Source organism: Lepidochelys kempii, chromosome 2, assembly GCF_965140265.1.
Source record: "Lepidochelys kempii isolate rLepKem1 chromosome 2, rLepKem1.hap2, whole genome shotgun sequence".
NCBI classification, from domain to species: Eukaryota; Metazoa; Chordata; order Testudines; family Cheloniidae; genus Lepidochelys; species Lepidochelys kempii.
The window spans coordinates 65,464,341-65,483,955 of NC_133257.1; the positions used below are offsets into that span (position 1 = coordinate 65,464,341).

General features: G+C 38.9%; 1 protein-coding gene across 6 annotated transcripts in view; it reads right to left on the reverse strand.

The window, feature by feature from the left end:
- Positions 1–2,499: 2,499 nt before the first annotated feature.
- The window catches only part of CHD7 (chromodomain helicase DNA binding protein 7), a 185,565-nt gene continuing 168,449 nt past the window's right edge, over positions 2,500–19,615 (reverse strand). For 5 of the 6 annotated variants that reach the window (XM_073331067.1, XM_073331064.1, XM_073331066.1 and 2 more), the window contains 15 exons: positions 16,421–16,510; positions 15,842–15,945; positions 14,295–14,424; positions 13,849–13,921; positions 13,551–13,608; positions 12,155–12,383; positions 11,777–11,985; positions 10,915–11,592; positions 9,972–10,132; positions 8,059–8,286; positions 7,369–7,812; positions 6,525–6,746; positions 5,932–6,072; positions 5,308–5,412; positions 2,500–4,378 (listed from right to left, as the gene is read on the reverse strand). In XM_073331067.1, the coding sequence (XP_073187168.1) occupies positions 3,443–4,378; positions 5,308–5,412; positions 5,932–6,072; positions 6,525–6,746; positions 7,369–7,812; positions 8,059–8,286; positions 9,972–10,132; positions 10,915–11,592; positions 11,777–11,985; positions 12,155–12,383; positions 13,551–13,608; positions 13,849–13,921; positions 14,295–14,424; positions 15,842–15,945; positions 16,421–16,510 (3,808 nt within the window). In that variant the 3' untranslated portion in view covers positions 2,500–3,442. The remainder of the gene's footprint in view (positions 4,379–5,307; positions 5,413–5,931; positions 6,073–6,524; positions 6,747–7,368; positions 7,813–8,058; positions 8,287–9,971; positions 10,133–10,914; positions 11,593–11,776; positions 11,986–12,154; positions 12,384–13,550; positions 13,609–13,848; positions 13,922–14,294; positions 14,425–15,841; positions 15,946–16,420; positions 16,511–19,615) is intronic. The other variant, XM_073331068.1, reaches the window with a different exon arrangement.

Consider the following 19,615-nt stretch of genomic DNA (forward strand, 5'->3'; position numbering starts at 1 on the left):
AGAGAGTTACCTAATTCAATCGCTGAGCATTTTCCACCACTTGTACTTTGTAGCAGTTTTATATACAGCCTCAGTTCATAGAACAAGAATATAAACTTTAAAAAAATGTTTTTTTAAATGCACATCATCTTTAATCTGATAGCTTGAGCAGTTTCGTACTCTAAGTGGGCAGGCATGAATATTAAATACACCGAAAAAGGCTTCGTTGAATACTAAATTACAAGGCATACCATTTCTGTACTATGATACAGAAAGTTTCCATTTGCAATAGTTTTCTCACTTTTGTTCCCTGATATTGCCAGTAGGTTTCATGTAACCACTCCAGAGACCAACAGAAAATGGCTGTTTAACAGAGATGGACTTCTCGTAAAGGAGCAGAAGACTACCTATACTCTACATTTACTCGTAAGTCTGGAGCGGTCTCTTACCAGATATGGTGCAACCTCCCGTGCAGGTTTTTCCTACACAAATAAAATTTTAAAACTTAACAGTCTTTTTGGTGGCTAATGAGTAAAAACATTTCTCCCTCAACAGCAAACACTTTATATTTTCATGTAATACAGATCTTGGACATTAGATGGCAATCCCCCTTGCTTCATTTTTTTTATAGGAAGGCTGTTATCCATTCCAAAAATCAAGCGTCACCTTCTTTTAGAAAGGATAGTAGATGCCTTATATTCGAAATGTAAAAAGGTAAGGTGTTGAAAATGCAGGTTGTTTTGCTTTCTTAACTTATTTAGTATTAATTTGTCACATATCAGGAAGTTGTATACAATTTCAATTTTTCTTTGAGTAAGATATGCAGGTGCTAACTATTGCTATAGAAAAATTCAGAGGAACATTTTATAAGGCAGAAATAGTGGTGTGGTCTAATGGACATCCCATGCTAGGATTCAGATTTTCCTGTGCTGATGTCCGTTTGTCATCAGTAGGTGTATCAAAACCATGGTTTTAAAACTCATTCCTACTCTTCTCATTTAATAAAGGCTTCCCCAAGGATAGCATTAGCCGGTGTAAATTCCTTGCTGGGAATTGGAATTGTGAAATTGAATAAAAGTGGATACTATATATTGGTAAAAATGATATAGTTACAAATCATTCACAGCAGACACTTTTGAGAATTGCATAACTGGTTCCAAAAAATCAGTTCAACAAAAAGAATTCAAATAACTTCAATGCATCAGACAGAATTTGCCACACCTGACCAGACTCGTGGCCTTTCAAGTTTGGTATCTAGCTTTTTTATGGTATCCTATGTGTGATGTTTTACAGAAAGGCCAGAATAATGCACCTAGTCAGCTGTGCAGTGAAGCATACAGGGAAAAAATCCTCCCTGACCTTCATTAACTCTGAATGATCTATTAAAGGGGAAGTACAAGCCATTTTGATTTCTCCTCATTTAGAGTGCATGCATGTGATTCATTATACAATATTCACTTTCTAGCTTTTCATTTCTAATCTTGTATTTTCATTGCTCATGAAATGCTCTTTTTAGGCCAAGTTCTGTTCTCTCAGACACACCTACATCTCACTGAATTTGGCCCTTGGAACATTGGCCTATTTGAGACCTTGTGTCAATCTCTACTGCAGATCAGCTTAAAGTTCTCAGCCAGCTACAATTCTTAAGGCAGACAGTATAACGTTCTCCCAATGAGCATTAGGATTTACCCACTTCAGACATTCTGGGAAACATTTTCAGCACTGTGCATGGGTTTATTTGTCACTGGACTTGCGTACCCACAGAAGTTAAAAATCTAGTTTTTCATGCACAGTAGTGGAAGTCTACCCCTTTAACTTCATGTCAGGAGGGTTGTGTGTATACCCCGGTGATACAACAAAGTGAAAACAGTAGTTCTCAAACATCCAAGGTCACATAAGGGTACAAATCAGTAGCTCTCCAGAAAAGGCTTTGGTTTTAGAAAAGTGGGTCATTTTTAGTTTCATGTAGGTTGTTTGACATGGTGGTTTCTGGCATCACAAGCTCTGGTCTACAGGATACCACAGAGCCTTTGTGTCCCTTGCTGACACTACAGCATTGTGTTTTTCTACCCATTAACCAAGGATAAATGACCTAGATATTGTGCCTATTAAAGCCTCATTTTTCTTTTGCCCTTTTGTTCTTTAGTGTACCACATTATCACATGCTGAACGCATTTTAAAGTATTCTCAGTCCCACATGCCCTTTCGAGGGAGTAATGCAAGGTTTTTGTGTGTTTTTCTGTAGTGAGTTAGAGTGGAATAATGCAAAGGTAATTCAAGATTTTTCATCCCGCTTAGGCTCCTGAAGACGAATCAGTTCAACATATTACTAACAGTTAATCTAGTAAAAGAGGATATAGCAAGAAACTGTACAAAAAGCCACAATGATGTATTTTGCTTCTACTGCAAATATACCCCCAACCCGTCAAAAAACCAAAAACCCCACACCTAGAGAGAGAGAGAGAGAACACCATTGGTCATGTCTCTAAACGCTACATTCTGTAATCACAGCTCTGCATATCATGGGCCACTTTTATTAAAAGCATCATTACTACAGTTGGCAGCAATTTACATCTTATCTTACATGATAGCAGTTCCCAAAGAAAAAAATGAAAAGACATCACAACAAAGGAAACAATACATTTACAAAGTCATGTCTGTAAACTTCAAGGCTAGTTTAGAGTTGAGGTAATGCTGTTTAGCTTTGTGGCTAAAGTAACAAAGTCCTTTAATTTAAAAAAGGTACCTGATTTTCTTTTTTTTTTTTCTCTTTCTTTTTTTTTTGTTTATACCAGTGCATTACAAGATCACGAGACGATTAAACTGTAGTTTTATCCTGTAAGAACCTTCTCAGTGGGTTAATTTCCAAAAGGTACTCTTCACATTCAACAGCTGCCTTATTATTGCTGTGTCTCAAGACAGAGACATTCACACTATCATGGAGATTGTCAGAAAGAGTGTGTGTGTGGGTGTGTGCACGCGCGAGTGTATGAACTCCCATACAGTCAAAATGATGCGCAAGTATGATATGTATGGTAAATTTCATCTTGACCTTCACAGCAAAAATTAAAAATAAAAAAAAATTAAATATATAACTTCATACTTCCTTTAAGCAGCACTTCCTTCTATTAGTGCCACTTGATTACAAATTGCTGCTTTTATAATAATACCAATGGTACCAAAAGAAAAAAAAAGCAGAGCATTATGTCAATTTCCTTAAAAAGACATGATCACCTCTCAAATTTCATCTCTCCTAGGGATAATAAATAATGCACTGCACAATACTTAATGACCAAGATACCTTTTGACACATCTGTATAACATGACTTGAAACTTTTTTTTTTTGCTACACTATGTTACAGAACAGCTTATAAAAACTAAGTATGGACATTAACTGTGAGTGTAAACAGTAGGACTACCACTTGTCAAAAGTTTAAAACACTTTAACTGTAATTGGTACTGGTTATTCATCATTTTCATTGTTTTCTATTTCATCCCCCCCGTCAAGCGAGTCTAATTCTTCACCCTGTGCTATTTCATCTTCTAAAACGGAGGAATCTGCAGTTTTATCAAGGCTCTCCTCTGCATCACTGCCTTCTAAATTCTCCTCTTCTTTAAATGCAGCCCCTTCAGTTTTGTCAGTAGCCTTTTCTTCATTGGAGCCCACTGCATTCTGAAGTCCGGCTAATCCTGGGAAACCAGGCAGTGTCAATCCTCCCAGTCCTGGAGGTAGAAACATAGATGGGTAGAACAGGCCAGGAGCCATGGTGGACAGCAGGAAAGGATTGAAGGCCAGAGGGTTTGTGGGCAATCCAGTGTTGTTGCTGGTGGCGGTGGCAGCAGTGGGAGCACTGACAGATCCATTTGCAGAGTCAGTAGCAGAAACAACGTCTGTGCTTTTCTCAGAGTCTTTGTTCTCCTCTTCGTTCTCATTTTTCTTCTCTTCTGCTTTTGAAGTGCCATCTTCAGTTTCTCCTTGACTGGAGGCAGGAGTGGTGTTTCCAGGAGCAGCTGTTATGGGGTTATTCAACAATCCACCCAGTCCAAACATGTTGGGCAATCCTGCCATCCCTGGCAACATCAGAGGCAGCATGGCAGCTGGATTTTTAGAATCACCTCCAGCAGCCGCAGCTGTTGCTAGTCCTGGAGGGAAGCCCATGAGACCAGCAAGCTGGAGAGACTGTAGATTCTGTAGATTCTGAAGGCTTGTGAGGTCCATTCCAGCAAATAGACTGTTCATTAGCAGTGGGTTGATTCCCGAAGTTGAAGCTACAGCGGCAGCTGCTGCAGCTGCTTTGGCAATTTCACTTTTTGGCCTTCTTCCTCTTCTGCTTGCTCCTTCCTCTCTCACAACTGGTCCTGTGAGAAGACGGTCAAACATGGACTCTGGAACAAAACCCTGAACAAAGAGGTGAAAAAAAGATTCGTTATCAATATACTTTAAATAGGAATGGTTGCTTATGCACTGTCAGTGTTCAATATTCAGCATATATGTTTAATGTGTCATGAGAGAGAGAGAGAAGAATTGTTATACAATATTTTGAATTCTTCCATGTTGGTTATAACAAAAAAACCTCAAATTTGGCAAATGACTAATGGAGACTGACTAACATGAATGCTGGGAGCTGGCAGAAAGCATAGGAAACGGAACAAAGTGAACTGCAAAAAATGCTAATTTTATACATATCATCACAATGATGGACAAAACATGCTGAATAGAATCAAACCTGTGAAACACATTTCACAGACTGCTCACCAAATTCAATTAAAATACGATGAAAACACTGCAATTACACGCTGGTCACGGTTTTTCTGTTTCTACTGAACTACTGTTTATCAGCTGGGCATTACCCTACACTTTAACAGAATAAATGAGTATTTGCAGCGTTGCTTGCTTCTGCTTCAGACCAATCTTTTAAAATGAACAGCCGGAAAAGTTAACCTCTGGATGCTGGTTGATACCAATATGCGTCAATTGAAGAATCCATTTCTTATATGGATGTGACCATTATTTGATTCATATTCAATTAGTGAATGAGTATTTGTATTTAGCAGTCACTCATATTTATATGATTATGAAAAAACCTTAATGTATAATAAATGTTCAAGGTAGCCACTAGTGCACGATCGACTGCAATCCCACGCATGTTTCTATCATCCTCTCCCAAATGCCGGATAACCCCATCCTGCCACTAATATTTCCTTAGTTCAAAACAAGCTACAGGCTAAAGGCTTAACAGTCAATGCCTATGTGGGGAAAATGTATACAGTGTTGATTTCTTTTTGCAAATAAACTTTAAATGGAACACAACTGAGTCTTATACTTACAGACTGCTTAACAATATCAGTCCAGTCTGGAGCAACAGCAAATTCAGGATTTTCTTCCAACCACCTTGGCAGGTCCTTCATTGGAGGGGCCATAGCTCCACCCATCTAATTACAAACATTAATGACTTTTAAAGAATGAAACAATGCACACATTTCATATGCAGTAGATTATTTTTATTTTCTAAAAGGAGGTTATAATGACTTTTAGTGGTGCAATTCAGAGGTGATTAAGGGATACTGTCCATCTTAGGTCATGTCTTTGCTGAAACTTCATGTGGGGCCAGCTTGGGTGTAAATCTATAGTGTTCTAGCATGGTGTGTACTAACTGTCTGTATAGACAAGCCCTTAGATACTAGTTGGAAGTCTGATTATTTTTGAATTAATATTTGTAATTCAAGCAGAGTCAATAATTTAAAAAGTTAGTTAAATATTTCATTTTAAAAATTTCACAAAGAAGTCAAACATTGTTCAGCAAATTATTCACCCACTAGCTAAAAGAGATGTAAATTGGGGGGGGGGGATGCAGGCCCCCTAAATCATCTTGGCATGAAAGACTTGCTTCCTGGGTGCTAGAGATGCTGTGAAACGGCTCTAGCAGAGTAGAGGACTAGTCAAAGTATTACCTTCTTTCCATTTCGTTTATTTACAACGGGTACCCTCTCTTCTCCTGTCAACGTATTTATATCCAATTTATTAGGGTTTCGACATCTGTGTCGTTTTTGCTTCGGCTTCTGAAATGGGGAAAACAGCACATCTGCACTCTTCTAAAAGGAGAAAACAAAATGTATTGCTTTAGGTTTTTCCATTTTCCGGTCAAAAGAAATAACCCTTCAACCAACTCATTGCAACAAAATTTTTTAGGACTCTATATAGCCAATTTCCTTTCTTTAAGATTTTCTCAAAAATCTTATCCTTTTTTTGCCAGAGGGAAACAAACATTCTGCACAATTTGATGTATATTTTCCAATACACACATCGCTGTTAAATGTAAATATAAAAATGAAGTTAAAACAACAACCTATGGCAACCTGTGGGTCCCATTTTCAATGAAGTCTAGGAGAAAACTAGGACTGACTTCAACAGGATGTAGCATCAGACACTATATAAGTATGCCTGGTCTTCACAATCTCTTTCAAGAAACTTGCTTCAATTTCTCAAGCCTTAAAGCCACACTAATTTGATATAAGCTATAGTTTTATATGTAACATCTACTTACTGGTACATAACTTGGCATATCAACCGTATAGGTAGGATGTGATTTAAGCCATTCAATTAAATCCTTGTTTTTAGGAGCATCCTCTCCCACCAGCCTGGTCCCATCCTCTAAGTTAATTACAGGGATCCGAGTGTCTGGGTCCAGTTGTCCAGGAGATGGAATGTTTCTTGCTGGTGGGGTCTCCATATCGTCTTCAAATACTTTGGTCACTTCTGCATCCTCCTGCATAAAATTGATGTGGGTATGAATTTTCTCGTCTAAGGAATATTACCTGGGATAAGTGATTTCCCAGAATGACTAGCTAAAATCAGAGCTTACCCATCAGAGAATCTCCCTAGACTATTAAAGGTGTTTGAATAAATCTTACCATAGAAAGCAATATTGTAACATTAAGGACATTTGGGAAGTTTAGCGATTATTTTACAAGTGCACATTATAGCCCAAAAGCCCAGTTTTGAGACTATTTTCTAGCTGTTCCCAGTGCAGAGTCCCTGATCTTTCCTCTTTTCACCATAATTAGTATTCAGTAAAACCTCAAACTGGAATTCCATTTTCTCAGTGCACCTATAAGGTTTTTGTGAAGAGTGAAATTTGTAGTTACTATTTAAGAGGTGATTACTACACATAACAAAGTTGTCATTTGTCACAGTTAAAAGTGCTTAATTTGAAATTCATAACATTTTGGTCTTTAACTGAAGAAAATATAGCTCCGAATATGAACGAGGAGCTGATGGACTTAGTAAAGAGAGGAAATTTCTACACAGTAATTTTGACTACAATAGCACTCAGATACCTAGAGTAATAGATACAGAGGAACAAACAGAAAAAAATACTGCTCTCTTACAACAGTCAGCGATGTCCGTTTGTTGCTCATAAACAATAGATCAAGCCCTTCTACATTTTTCCTCCTTCCTCTCCTCCTCTTCATGGGCGGTTCTCCATCCATTAAAGAACCATTTAGTAGATGCCTTGTGGGTGTGCGTGAAAGACCTGCTTGCAGCAACTCCATTTGAGTTTTAAAGGCATCAGACGCTGGTGTGGACACATTAGGCAAGATAAACTTAGAAGTAACAGATGAAAAATTTGAGGTAGAACTTGTTGCCTCTCGTGAGGCCTTTGATAAATCTACAACTTTTTCTTGTCCATTTTCTGAGACCACCTGAGACTCTCGTAACTGGGCAACCATTTCCATAAGATTTCTCCTCTTGGCCGCTCTCTCAGCCTCAATTTCAATCTTTCTCCGTCTCCTCCTCCGCTGACGTGGGACTGATAAATTGAGTGCATCTTCCTAATAAAAAATGAGCATTTCTAATTACCAATAAAGCTGTTAGAATGTTAGAAAAAATCTGATGGCCCACTTGACCATACGAGAGACAGATTGCACAAACATTTTAAAAGACAGAAAGACCTCATTTTATTCAATAAAGCAGTTTAAAGCAGCCTATTTTTCTTTTAATCTTCCCGCCCCCCCAGTTACTTAACATGCAAAATGAGGTTCCTTTTTCTATAATGTAACCAGAAAGATCCAACTTGCCTTTGACAACTGAGGAGAAGCAGAGATATCTTCACTACCACTGATGCTGGCTTGACCAACCATGGAGAGCTCTGCAAAGCTCCTTTTCTGTAGAGGGCTGTCCACAGCTGTCGGAGTATACCCAGGTATGAGCCCCTGGAAATCAAACATCTGGCGCCTATTTACTGGCCACTTCCCTTTTAGCACTGCTTCACAGATGTTGTCTAATCGGTTGATCATTACTCGGTCCTGCATAAAGGAGAGTATATAATGAACATTTGGTGTGAAAGTAGTCATTTAAACTCAGTCAGACTAAGCACAACTGCACAGTTTAATAGCCTGGAATACTTGAGAAACACAAGCAAAAATATTTAACAGAATCTTACCGACCAGAAAATAAACTAGTTGTCTAAATAAAACAGTTCACATGTTCTAAATAAAACAGTTCACATGTTGAGAATTATGGTGGAGAGAGATGAAGTTACTTTTCATAGTTTAAAACTAAAGCGTGTGTTGGGGGAAACTCGTTTTCTATAAAGAAATATTACACTAGTTGACACGTTTACAAAGCACTCACTATTGTTTACATAATGCTAAACTTCAGTTGTTCAGCAAAATCATCAGTTAGGACAGGAGAATTAAAATATTTGCAATCAGTATCTTAAAGCGATGGTATTTCAAATCCAGCAGGCTGGATTCTGCAATTCTGTCCCAGGAATTGGTTCCTCATTAGCGTCACTAGTAATAAAGTTCAACATTATGAAACGGGCACCAACCTAGGGACATCTAATGAATGTCAATTTTCATTCCACACCCATCATCACTTCAAATTTCATTGAAGCGTGTACATTAAAAAAAATTCTAAGTACAGTTTAGTTTACTTAGAATTTACAGATTAAAAGCATGTGTTACTATGAACCTTTAAACTCCTTTGGTGAAACTTTCTGAATCTAGCAATAGCTGATTTTAGCATTTTTAATGTTTTCTAAAATTATTTTATGAAATGAAAAAGAAGGATCACTTGATTTTTCCGTTTCAGTATTCAATGATTTTGTATTCTAGCTTGCTTGAAATATACTGAAAAACACTATATGAAAAATACTGCCGATTAGGGGGAATAGGATCGTCCTTTAGCTTCCTGAACAGCAGAACACTGCAAAAGCCACTAGCAAGTCTCAGCAGCTGCAGCAGACTGCCTGCTTTCCCCAGGAATAAGCCTATTAGAGCAAGTTTTGTTTCTAAACCAGATGGCCCTGTTATGGTGATTAGTAAGCTTAAGACTATTACTACTTTATTTCTCTCCCTACCCTCTTTGCAAAACCGGGAAACAAATTTATAAGGATTTATCACAAAATCACTGTTTTATAGATGTTTCCTATTAAATAATTTTCTGCATTGTGACAAAAATAAAATACAAGATAAAACTTCATCTACAGTTGCTGCTTACGTTTACAGGAAACCTTAATACAATTACATCTGTCAACATTATATAATGGTTCCATTATAAAATGGAACAAGTAGGTCATTCGTATGCTCTCTCTACAATCTCCTCACCCCCAACATAAATGGTGATCTTCCAAACCTCTGCTCTTAACACTATAGGAGCCTCTGCAGATGAAACCTATAAATCAAGGTCATACATTTGCTTCTATCAACGAAAGTGTGACTCTGTTGACATAAGGATATATAGTTTGCGAGAAAAATAATGTATTTTACCAGCCTGTATGTACCAAAGAACTTAATGTAACTCCTACTTTTTCTCTGCCTACTCTCAAAGAAACTGAAATTTACAACCTTATTTCATAAACTTCCTAGGTCTCTCTTAGACCATAAACATACATACTGCAAAAGTGAAAGACTATTCATGAAATAAAGCAGGAAGTTTTCCATATTCTATTCATACTGAGGAAGGTACCACTCAATCATGAACCAACCTTAGGCCAGAAAGAAAAGGCAAACGTTCTCTCATGAAGCAACTGAGCGACTGAAGGATCTCCATCTTCCAAATAGAATCCATCACGGGTTTCATCCCTTGCAGTGCTCATAGATGCATTGCTTTCTTCATCAAAATTCTTACCCTGAGAAACTGTTCCTGCTGAGGAATAACAATCACCAAGTATTAGCTACAAACAAACCAATCCTAACTCAAAATCTTTGGTTGAAATGTGGAATGTAGAGGAGAAAGGTACACTTTTTTTTTTTTTAAAAGAACAAAATTTGACAAAAAATTTTTGGTCTTTTTGTCATACAGATTAGTCATGTTGCAGCTTCAGAGATGAGTAACATTTGGCATAAACAATATTCTTTTTCCAGAGGAGCTTTCCATACCCTACTGAAGAAAACCACTAACTTAAATTCTTCTGCTATAAAATGCTGACCAAAATCTTGCAGAGGTCAAACTATTGGCATTTCAGGGTGAAAAAAGTGGAATTTAATATAACATTTTGTTAACCCTTTCAGAGAAGGATTTCAGGTTTCTACTGAAAGATTTTAAAACAGTAACTAAAAAGTAAGATTGATAATCTTGAGGCACAGTAATGCTTGTAATTTAGACACTTATTGAATAATTGTTGGGGCATATCCTTTGCCCTTCTACAGCCTCTCTGTGCTCTGATGGTGCCAAGGGCCTATATTATTGGCTCAATTAGCTATCTCGATATTGACCTGCTGTGGGGGAATCCCCAGGTGAAACAGGGCTGTTGTAGCTGCTCTTACACCACCCTATTTGGACCATTGGCCTAGGGAGAGTGGCTGGGGAGCAGATGCATCTGTCCAATCCTCAGCTGCCATAACAGCTCCTTGGATGCCAACTATCAGCTGGCACAACTTTTAACATTAGCTTCATGACTGTTCTATGTTCATTTCTGTGTGCATTACCTTCAGGTTGGGAGGACTCTTCTGATTTGTCATCATCATCAAGTTTCTCCTCTTCGTCCTCTTCTGAACCTTTTTCAGAAATAGATTTTGGATCTACATCTGTACTCATTTCTATAGCTTTCCTTTCACATTTAACAGGTCCAGGCTCAGCCTCAGCATCACATTCCTGCTTAATGCCTTTTTCTGTAATATCTGTCTCCTCTTTAATATCAGACTTTTCTTTGGCTGCTGAATTTTCAGACCCCTCAATTTTAGACTCAGCTTGTTCTGTAGCCTTGTCGTCTTGTACTGGTGTGGATGGAACAATAGGGGGCGTTTGACTGCAGCCAGCACCCAGTGGGTTTAGTGAAGACACACTACTTGCATTACCTGCCCCTCTGTTTTGAGCAAAATTTCTGTGGGCATCAAGAAAAGAGAGTTCAGGGTCATTCAGGATGTGATAATCTGTTCTACTGACTCCATGTTTAGCAGCACCAATCAGTAAGTCTTTGTCATGTTTACCACACTCCCACCACTCTGGCAGATCCAAGCTTGGCTGGCACAATTTTAGCCTCTCCCCCAACTGAGGGTGATGGAGAACCTGCTCACGGATTTTCCGTAACAGTTCTATGCGATATAAAGTTCTAGACGCACGCTCCTCTGTGATTGGCTCAATCATGGTGGAAAGATCAGGTGGTTCTGTAACAAAATTGGATTTTCATTGTTTAACCTGATTGAATATATGAATTGGTTTTTAAAAATTACAAAGTTTGTAATTTTTCCAATTACTACGTTTTATTATCTAATCCTGTTTCAACAGGATTGGTCTCTTGATTTTAAGAGAGTAAGTTATTCATGTGGATTTTTATTATTATAAACTTACCTTCATCTGGTTTGGCTGGCATTCGGCATACCCGCCTGCACATAGTCACAAAACAATTGAAGTACTTCTCCAAACTTTCATCGGACTTCTTATCGAGCCTAGCAAAAGCTCTGAACTGGTTCCAGTCAAACTGCTGTTTCATAGGGTCAAAAATAATCCCAAAAGTAGAAACTACACGATAAAAATCCGCTTCTTCTCTTCTTGTCCATCTAGAGTGCAAAAAATTAAGAATAGTTAGAACAAGGCCTGACAGCAGTTTAGATGCACCTGAAGACCCCAAAGATCAACTATTCATCCAAAGCAAAACTGAAGTGATGGCAACATACATTTTCATAGATATCCTCCTCTGGCATTTGGGGGAAGAAATCTTAAACTCACTTTTGACGTTTTTCAGTTATTATAGCTTCTCTTTCTGCTTCTAGTGCTCTCACTTCCTCCCTAGGCCGACGTCTCCGTCGGTCCGTCTTCATTAGTGCCTCTTGCCTCATTTGTTGCCTTTTATAGCTGCGCTGATAGGCAGTAATGAGGCGACGCAGACGGGTAGTCAGGGTTGAAGTGGTGGGCCAGTAGAGTTGGCCTAACTCAGCATTGCTTTCACTGTGCTTGCCTAGAGAACAGAAAAGTATTTGTGTATTGTAAGGATAACATTAGGCATGTCAAAAGTCTTTATTACTAAACAGGATTCTAATTTTGTAAGGTGAAAGTATACTTTATTACTCTAGAAGTGAAATAAATAAAAATTGGGAATAACTATTTTTGTTTGAAAGGGAGGAATAGATAGGATTAGTAAAAAACCTACCTCAGAAAGTTACACAAGCATTTGTCAGATTTATGTATAGCCAACTGCCTTCCTCTGATTCCTAATATTTCTATCACATGCACCTTCCTTATTGACTTTGTGACATCAAGAGATTTACATTAGAGAGTAAAGTTAATGCGATAGATCTCTAAACATATGTACTAAAGTTATTCAGTCCCTTATGAGGAAACACTTAAGTTTACAATTTCCCATCTTATTATTTTTCACTCTCACACTTGGCAAGCTTCCTCACTACAGAGAAAAACATCTTAAATGATTTCAATATTATCCACTGGAAAAATATCAATGGCTAGACTTTCATATCTGAAATATACAGGGTTTTTTTTTGATCATCCCATAAACCCCACTGTGTAATCAGAAACTGAACAAGACACATAATAAAGTGGGATGGTTCACAAGTAGCTAAGAATTAATGGAAAGATCTAAGACAGCGGTTCTCAAACTGTGCATCAGGATCCCAAAGGGGGTCGCAACCCCCTTTGAATGGGGTCACCAAGGCTGATTTAGACTTGGGGGCCCAGGGCTGAAACCTGAGCCCCACTGCCCATAGCCAAAGCCCAAGGGCTTCAGCCTTGGACAGCGGGGCTCAGGTTGCAGGGCCCGTGCCTGGGACTGAAGCCTTGAGCTTCAGCTTTCACCTCCCTGCCCAGAGTGGTGAGGCTCGGGCTTTGGTCCCCCAACCTGGGCAGTGAGGCTCAGGTGGGCTCAGGCTTCAGTCCCCGCTCCTGGGGTTGTAAAGTAATTTTTGTTGTTAGAAGGGGTCGTGGTGCAATGAAATTTGGGAACCCCTGATCTAAGGCTCCGAAAGATTTGGCTTTTCTAAGCACTAAAAAGTTTTAACACAGATTTGTCCAAAAGGACCAAGCTAGTACAAAGTATTGGCATTAATACAGATAGCAAACAAACACGTAGTTTGCATTAGCCCCTCCCTTTTCACTTTCACAAGACCCTTACTTGTCGTGTGGCTCTCTATGGATTCTTCTTTATCTTCTGGAGGTGAGTTTGCAAATTCCTTTGAGAAAGACAAGAGTTATTTTAGTTTTAGGTTTCAGTTGTGCTTTATCTTTTAGAGGAAAAAGGGCCATCTTCCAAAACAAACAAACAAAAAACTAGCAGCAAAGTATGATTGTCACAAATGTGTTTTATCTGGTAGCTTGTGAACTTTTATAATTAAACATCATTCTAAGAACATTTTAACATAGGCACTGAATGTCAACATTACACATGTGCATTACTACATTGAGGTTCTTACATCAATTTCATCCTTGAAAGGAGTTCTGGTTGGTTTATATTCTGGATCTTCATCCTCTCTGTCAAACTCTCCTCTACACAAAATTTAAAATAAGAATAGTTATCAGAACAGAACTCAAGTATTTTTCCCAAAACAACACACATTACTGATGCTATTGGTCTCAAAAAAGAAGTGACAAAAACCGAACAAGTATGAAAAAACAACCAAGCATCCATTTGTGATGATGTATTAATACACAAATATGTTTCAAGTTCACCTGTCTCAATTTATCTGCTTCTCTGAAAATATTAGTTTGAAGTATTTTTTACACTGTATTAATTAATACATTATCACTTAGTATCCTCAAGTTAGATGTAAACACAATAAGTGAACTCACGCCAATATATACAGCATTTATTTTATTAAAATCAGTTTATTATTTATTTATTTATAAATATCCTTCTTACCCATCACCACCATCTGCTAACATATCTGTCCCTCTCTGTTCAGCAGCTATGGCCTTGGCATCAGGCATACCAACCCGTTCCAGAAAGCACAGCGAAGGGTCAGCTCTCATAGAATTGTACTTCTCATAGCCTGTATGGGGTGCAGTAGAAGGCGGGGAAGGGAAGGGAAGGGAAGAGAAAAAAAAAGAAAAGAAAAATCACACCACAACTGAACAGAATGATTTATGTCATAAGGACAAATGGCACATGATTTATTTTCATAAAACAAACAAATCTCTTCCTCATCACCACCATGACTTGAATCAAACTGTTTCATAAAGAAACTCAGGATCCTAGAAATTATTTTCTTTCTACTCATGTAACAAAATATTCTTGTATGGGTAACTTGGCCAATACAAAAAGTACTAATGTGAAAACATTTTAAACCAATAGTAAACACTAAACTGGAAGATATTCAAGGCTTTTCTTCAATATCCAATTTTATATGACACATGAAAAGCATCTTACTGGTTACTTTATGACCTCTGCAGCAGTTCTCCACATTCAACCCCCTTCTCCTTCACCCCCCACCTCCCGCTCTTTCTATAGCTCTGGCCCTGCTAGAACCCGCATTATAGCTGAAAAAATGCTGCATACATGGGTTGTACGCAAGGCCAGCGAACCTGTCTTATTAGGTTTAGGATGATGCATGTCAGTAAGATGACACTGTTCCCTCTATAGTTTTCAAACTGCTGTTTGCTTTTTTTACTGCCCAAGTTGACTAGATGGAAAATGGCAGATCCCAACAGTGCACTGCAGGAAAATGATTTTTAGACGAGACTTGCCTCAGCTGAGCCCACAAAACTGAGCTGCTGTACATAGGCAGAACAGCACAATTCAATTAGGATTTGTACTACAACACACTGCTCCTAACTGCTGTAGAGCCTCAAGCCAAACTGTAATCATGAAAGGTTTTATAAGCCATCATTCTCCCCTTTAGTCAGGCTGGGCTGCTGAGAATACCTCTGCGACCTCCAGAGAATTGGGATTATAATCAGGAATCGCTCACTGTATATATCATGCCAGCTCTGCATCCCCAGCCTTTCAAAGTTAACAAGGCTGCATCCCACTCAAGGGAGCCGGGAGTTCTCAGCACTGACATTTGTGAAATATTGCTTGGAACAAAGCCCAGGAGGCACTTGTACAGATTAATAGCAGAGGTTAAGCCCACCGTCCACTTTGACACTGGCTGGCAGAGTTAGCAAGTGAAGCAGTGCTGGAAGCAAAGTTTATGGCGATCTATAGTATTGCTCGGCTATTATTAAAACAAATATGGTTTTGTTTTATTTACAGCCAAGAAAGTAATGTTTTCTTCTCAAATGTTCTGCAAACATTTAAAAACAGCATCTGATATTTACAACTCATATTAGATTTTTTAATACAAGGGGGAAAAAAGGAGATAGAAGCCAACAGTTCTTTGGAACTATACTTGTTAATATTATGACTGAATAGTTTTACACACAGAAAGCCTTGCAACTACATTTTGCTCAGAGTGAGACATCACTTACCATGTTTGAATACTCCAATTAAGAGGGATTTATCTGCTTCTTTATCCCACCAGTCTGTAGGAACCTCAGCATGGAATGGTTCAGGTATCCACACATCTACTTCACTGTAAAGACAGGTATACATTTTTAAAAAAATGACTATTGAAGGACAAGGCACCACACACCCATATGCATTGAAGTGACGTGTTTAAAACTATTCTGCAAACATACATTTCTTGGAACAAATCTAAAATCAAGATTTCTGAAAATAATTTTAAAAATGGTCCAATTGTAGGAATTTTGGGGTGTAATGCTCAAAGACTGTCCAAATGTAATTCATTTAAGCTTTTTAATGTTAACTTTAAAAATATATTCATTGTTTAAGCAGTGAATGAATAATCCTCCAATATAAAGAAAGTTCAAAATCCCATTTGTCACCCTTTGCCCCCAAATATCCAGTACTTAATGATTTATCAAGTTGCTTGAAAATGGAGGTGTAAATTGATGGATTATGAAGGTCTTTAAATAGCACATTACAGTATTTTCAGATTATATTATTCCGTGTTACAAAGCAAAGAATAAGCCTGCACTTGCACTAACCTTGAGTCAGCACCCTCTAAGATCTTGTCTGCTTGGTCCCCTATAACTTCTTGTCTTAGATAGTACAGCATGCGGACACGCAGCAGGACCCTGGAGAGGAAGGCAGAGGGGAAAAAAGTTCTTAACTTCAGGACTGTTTGCCAACAGTGGCTTTTGGCAGCTGCTGCTGTTCATCCATCATCCTGCCAAGGCTGATTAGCCATGCTGTATGGTAGGCTTGAAGCGTGACAGATGGTGGCACATAATCACCTCTGTGTGGTGCTTTCTGCTGGCTTCCAACAGGCCTGCCTGGCAACCGCTTACACTGCACAGAGAGGGATCGAGCTCAACCCAGTCCAGGCGCATTTCATTTAGTTCTACCTAGTGCAGCTTGTGAAGTTTAAACACGTACTCTACCACTGCCTCTGAAGTATTGAAGCAAGTTTGTAAACAACTGAGCAGATGGCTTTCAGTAACTGTTCTGCTTCATTATCTCATAAAATTTCCTCAGCTGCTGCCTTAATACCATTTTTGGAAGCACATCAGAAGTTGTAGGAATAAACGAGATATAAAATCTGGTTTTACTACCTTACCATAAACCCTCAATATGGAATGTCAGGTTTTTCAGATTATACAACTTTTTGCTTCAGAGAATGAAAAAACCAAAATCCCACCCATTTCCCTTAGGAGATATTAGCTATTTTTACACTTTCGTATTCAGACTGCTATTTTATTTTACCTGTGCATCTACATAACTGCTTGTAGAACATGGAACTTTAGTTATTCAGGTTTCCTCTGTCTCATCTCTGAAATGCTACAGATAATTTTTGAACCATTATCAAGTATTCACAGTCAAAGTTTAGACAACTGGAAATGGCAGGGACTGGATTTTCAAGATGGCTAGGAAAGCATTCCTTACAGCAAAAATCTACCTGGAAAATGTGCTCAACTACATTTACCCAATAAAGACACCCCCTGCTGCCCAATTAATGAAGTAACATCAATGCTGACTACAATGGATTGCTCAGCCCACCCTCTCAAGCTGAATCTAGTCATCACACCAACTGTTGAACTGCTGCTGCTCCTGGAGTAGTGAGGGTGATCAGAGAGGCAGAAATCTGATTACCAGGTTGCATGTGAAAACTTCAAACCACCACCAATTTTGAGAGCACCTCACCAGCAATTAGGAGCAGCAGCAAACACCCAGTTTTGGGTATGTGATTTAAAGAAGTCCTGTGACAGTAGCAAGGGGTACGTTGTAGTTGGAATTTTGTAGTTGGAGTCTTGTGTCAAAAACTTAAAAAATTGTACACAGGTGTCAGACTGTTCCCACCCACTTACCCTTGCATTCACATCATCCTTGCACTGTAAAGGACCACTCCCAGGCTCATGCATGGAAAGGTACATATGACTGCATAGGCATTGCATCATCTTGAGTGCCATAATATTGACAAAATGGTAATAGCTGTTGTTGTATCAAGCCAAGTACGAAGGGAAGAGGGGAAAAGAGGGAGGACAGTAGAGAAAAACACGGGTTTCATCAGGCAATGCCACTGCCCCTTTCAAAAGTCCTATGCACCAAACTAGCATGCAATTGTCACAGAGAAAGACAGAATGTTGATCCTTATAGAGCCCGTTCTGGTTGCTTCCCACCCCGGCATCCTTGTCATTCAAGTCAGCAACAAGCTTCCTCCACTTCACCCAGAGCTAAACATGTTGCCTCTACAGCCCCTGCAAATCTGGGAAGGGATAAGACTGGGACTGAAAATTATCCTGCATAATGACCTGCCATTCTGGAGTTGGAACAATGTATTTAGTTGGGGTGCTGTAAGCTCTGGATATGACTTCAAACCCGGGGGGGGCGCGGCAGCTCCCCTAGTTCCAGTGCTGCCATCAGCTTTCCTGATATTATTAATTGTGTTATGATACCAATTTACTGAAGCCTAGGATTCTGATGTCTAGATTGATGTAGAAAGGGGCCAGGACATCTATTTGGGGGCTGAAATGGACGGTTGTGATGCAGGAATTAAAAAGAAAAGGAGCACTTGTGGGACCTTAGAGACTAACAAATTTATTTGAGCATAAGCTTTCGTGAGCTACATGCATCCGATGAAGTGAGCTGTAGCTCACGAAAGCTTATGCTCAAATAAATTGGTTAGTCTCTAAGGTGCCCCAAGTACTCCTTTTCTTTTTGTGAATACAGACTAACATGGCTGCTACTCTGAAACCAGGAATTAAATAGTTATTTGAAGGGCAAATGAAGGTACGAAGTGGATTTGAGTGACAGTTTAGAAGAATCAGAGGCCACAGACTTGCATACTGTTATTCATTTTCATCAGTAGGTAGAAACGGCATCTTAGCATGGCAAACATCTTGAGAATAACTGATAACTAACTTAAGTGCCTTTCCCCTTCTCCTCCACTCCACACCTAATATGTCCAAGAAACTACTGTCATGCTATTTAAAAGAAATAATCAGTACTGAAAAGATATTCTTTGGGCATGTCCAAGGAATATCTTCCAAGGACATGCCCAAAGAATCTCTTTTCAGTACTGATTATTTCTTTTAAATAGCATGACAGTAGTAAGACAACATGCAACATATGTCATACAAAGCTCTGAGTGGAACTTCAATGCGGGTATATAACATTCATGGATATCCACGTGCTAAAGTAACAGTACAAAAACAAGAAGATTTATTTAGGTGAGGAGAATTAGGTCCAAGGTCTTTGATCAAAGTTTGGGAACCCTGTTGTAAGTCTGGGACAGAACAGGTATAGCTGAGATGTGGACGAGAACCAGCATACGATAAAAAAGAATAGTGACAAAATACCCAACTATTAAAGCTACAGCTACACTTACAGCCCAAAAGGCTCTGGCAGCAGGGAAAGAAGCCTTTCGCTGCAGCACGTAGCTACACTCTGCAGTGACAAGTCTGGATGCAGCCTGCCTTTCACTCTGGCGTGTAGCTGCATGTAGTATCTGTACTCTGCATGATGCCGTAAGTGTAGATGTAGTCTAAGATGCTACAAAAGCAAAGCAAAAAGAATTCAGGTGGTCCCTTCCTCTTATACATTTACATAGTACCAAAATATACAGAGATTTTAAAAAAACAAAAAAACCCCAATAGGACAGCCTCTGCCCCTGCAGATTTGGAAAGACTAGACTTGGAAGAATGATTCAGGAAGGAATGGGACGTTGTGATTTTGATGGGAAA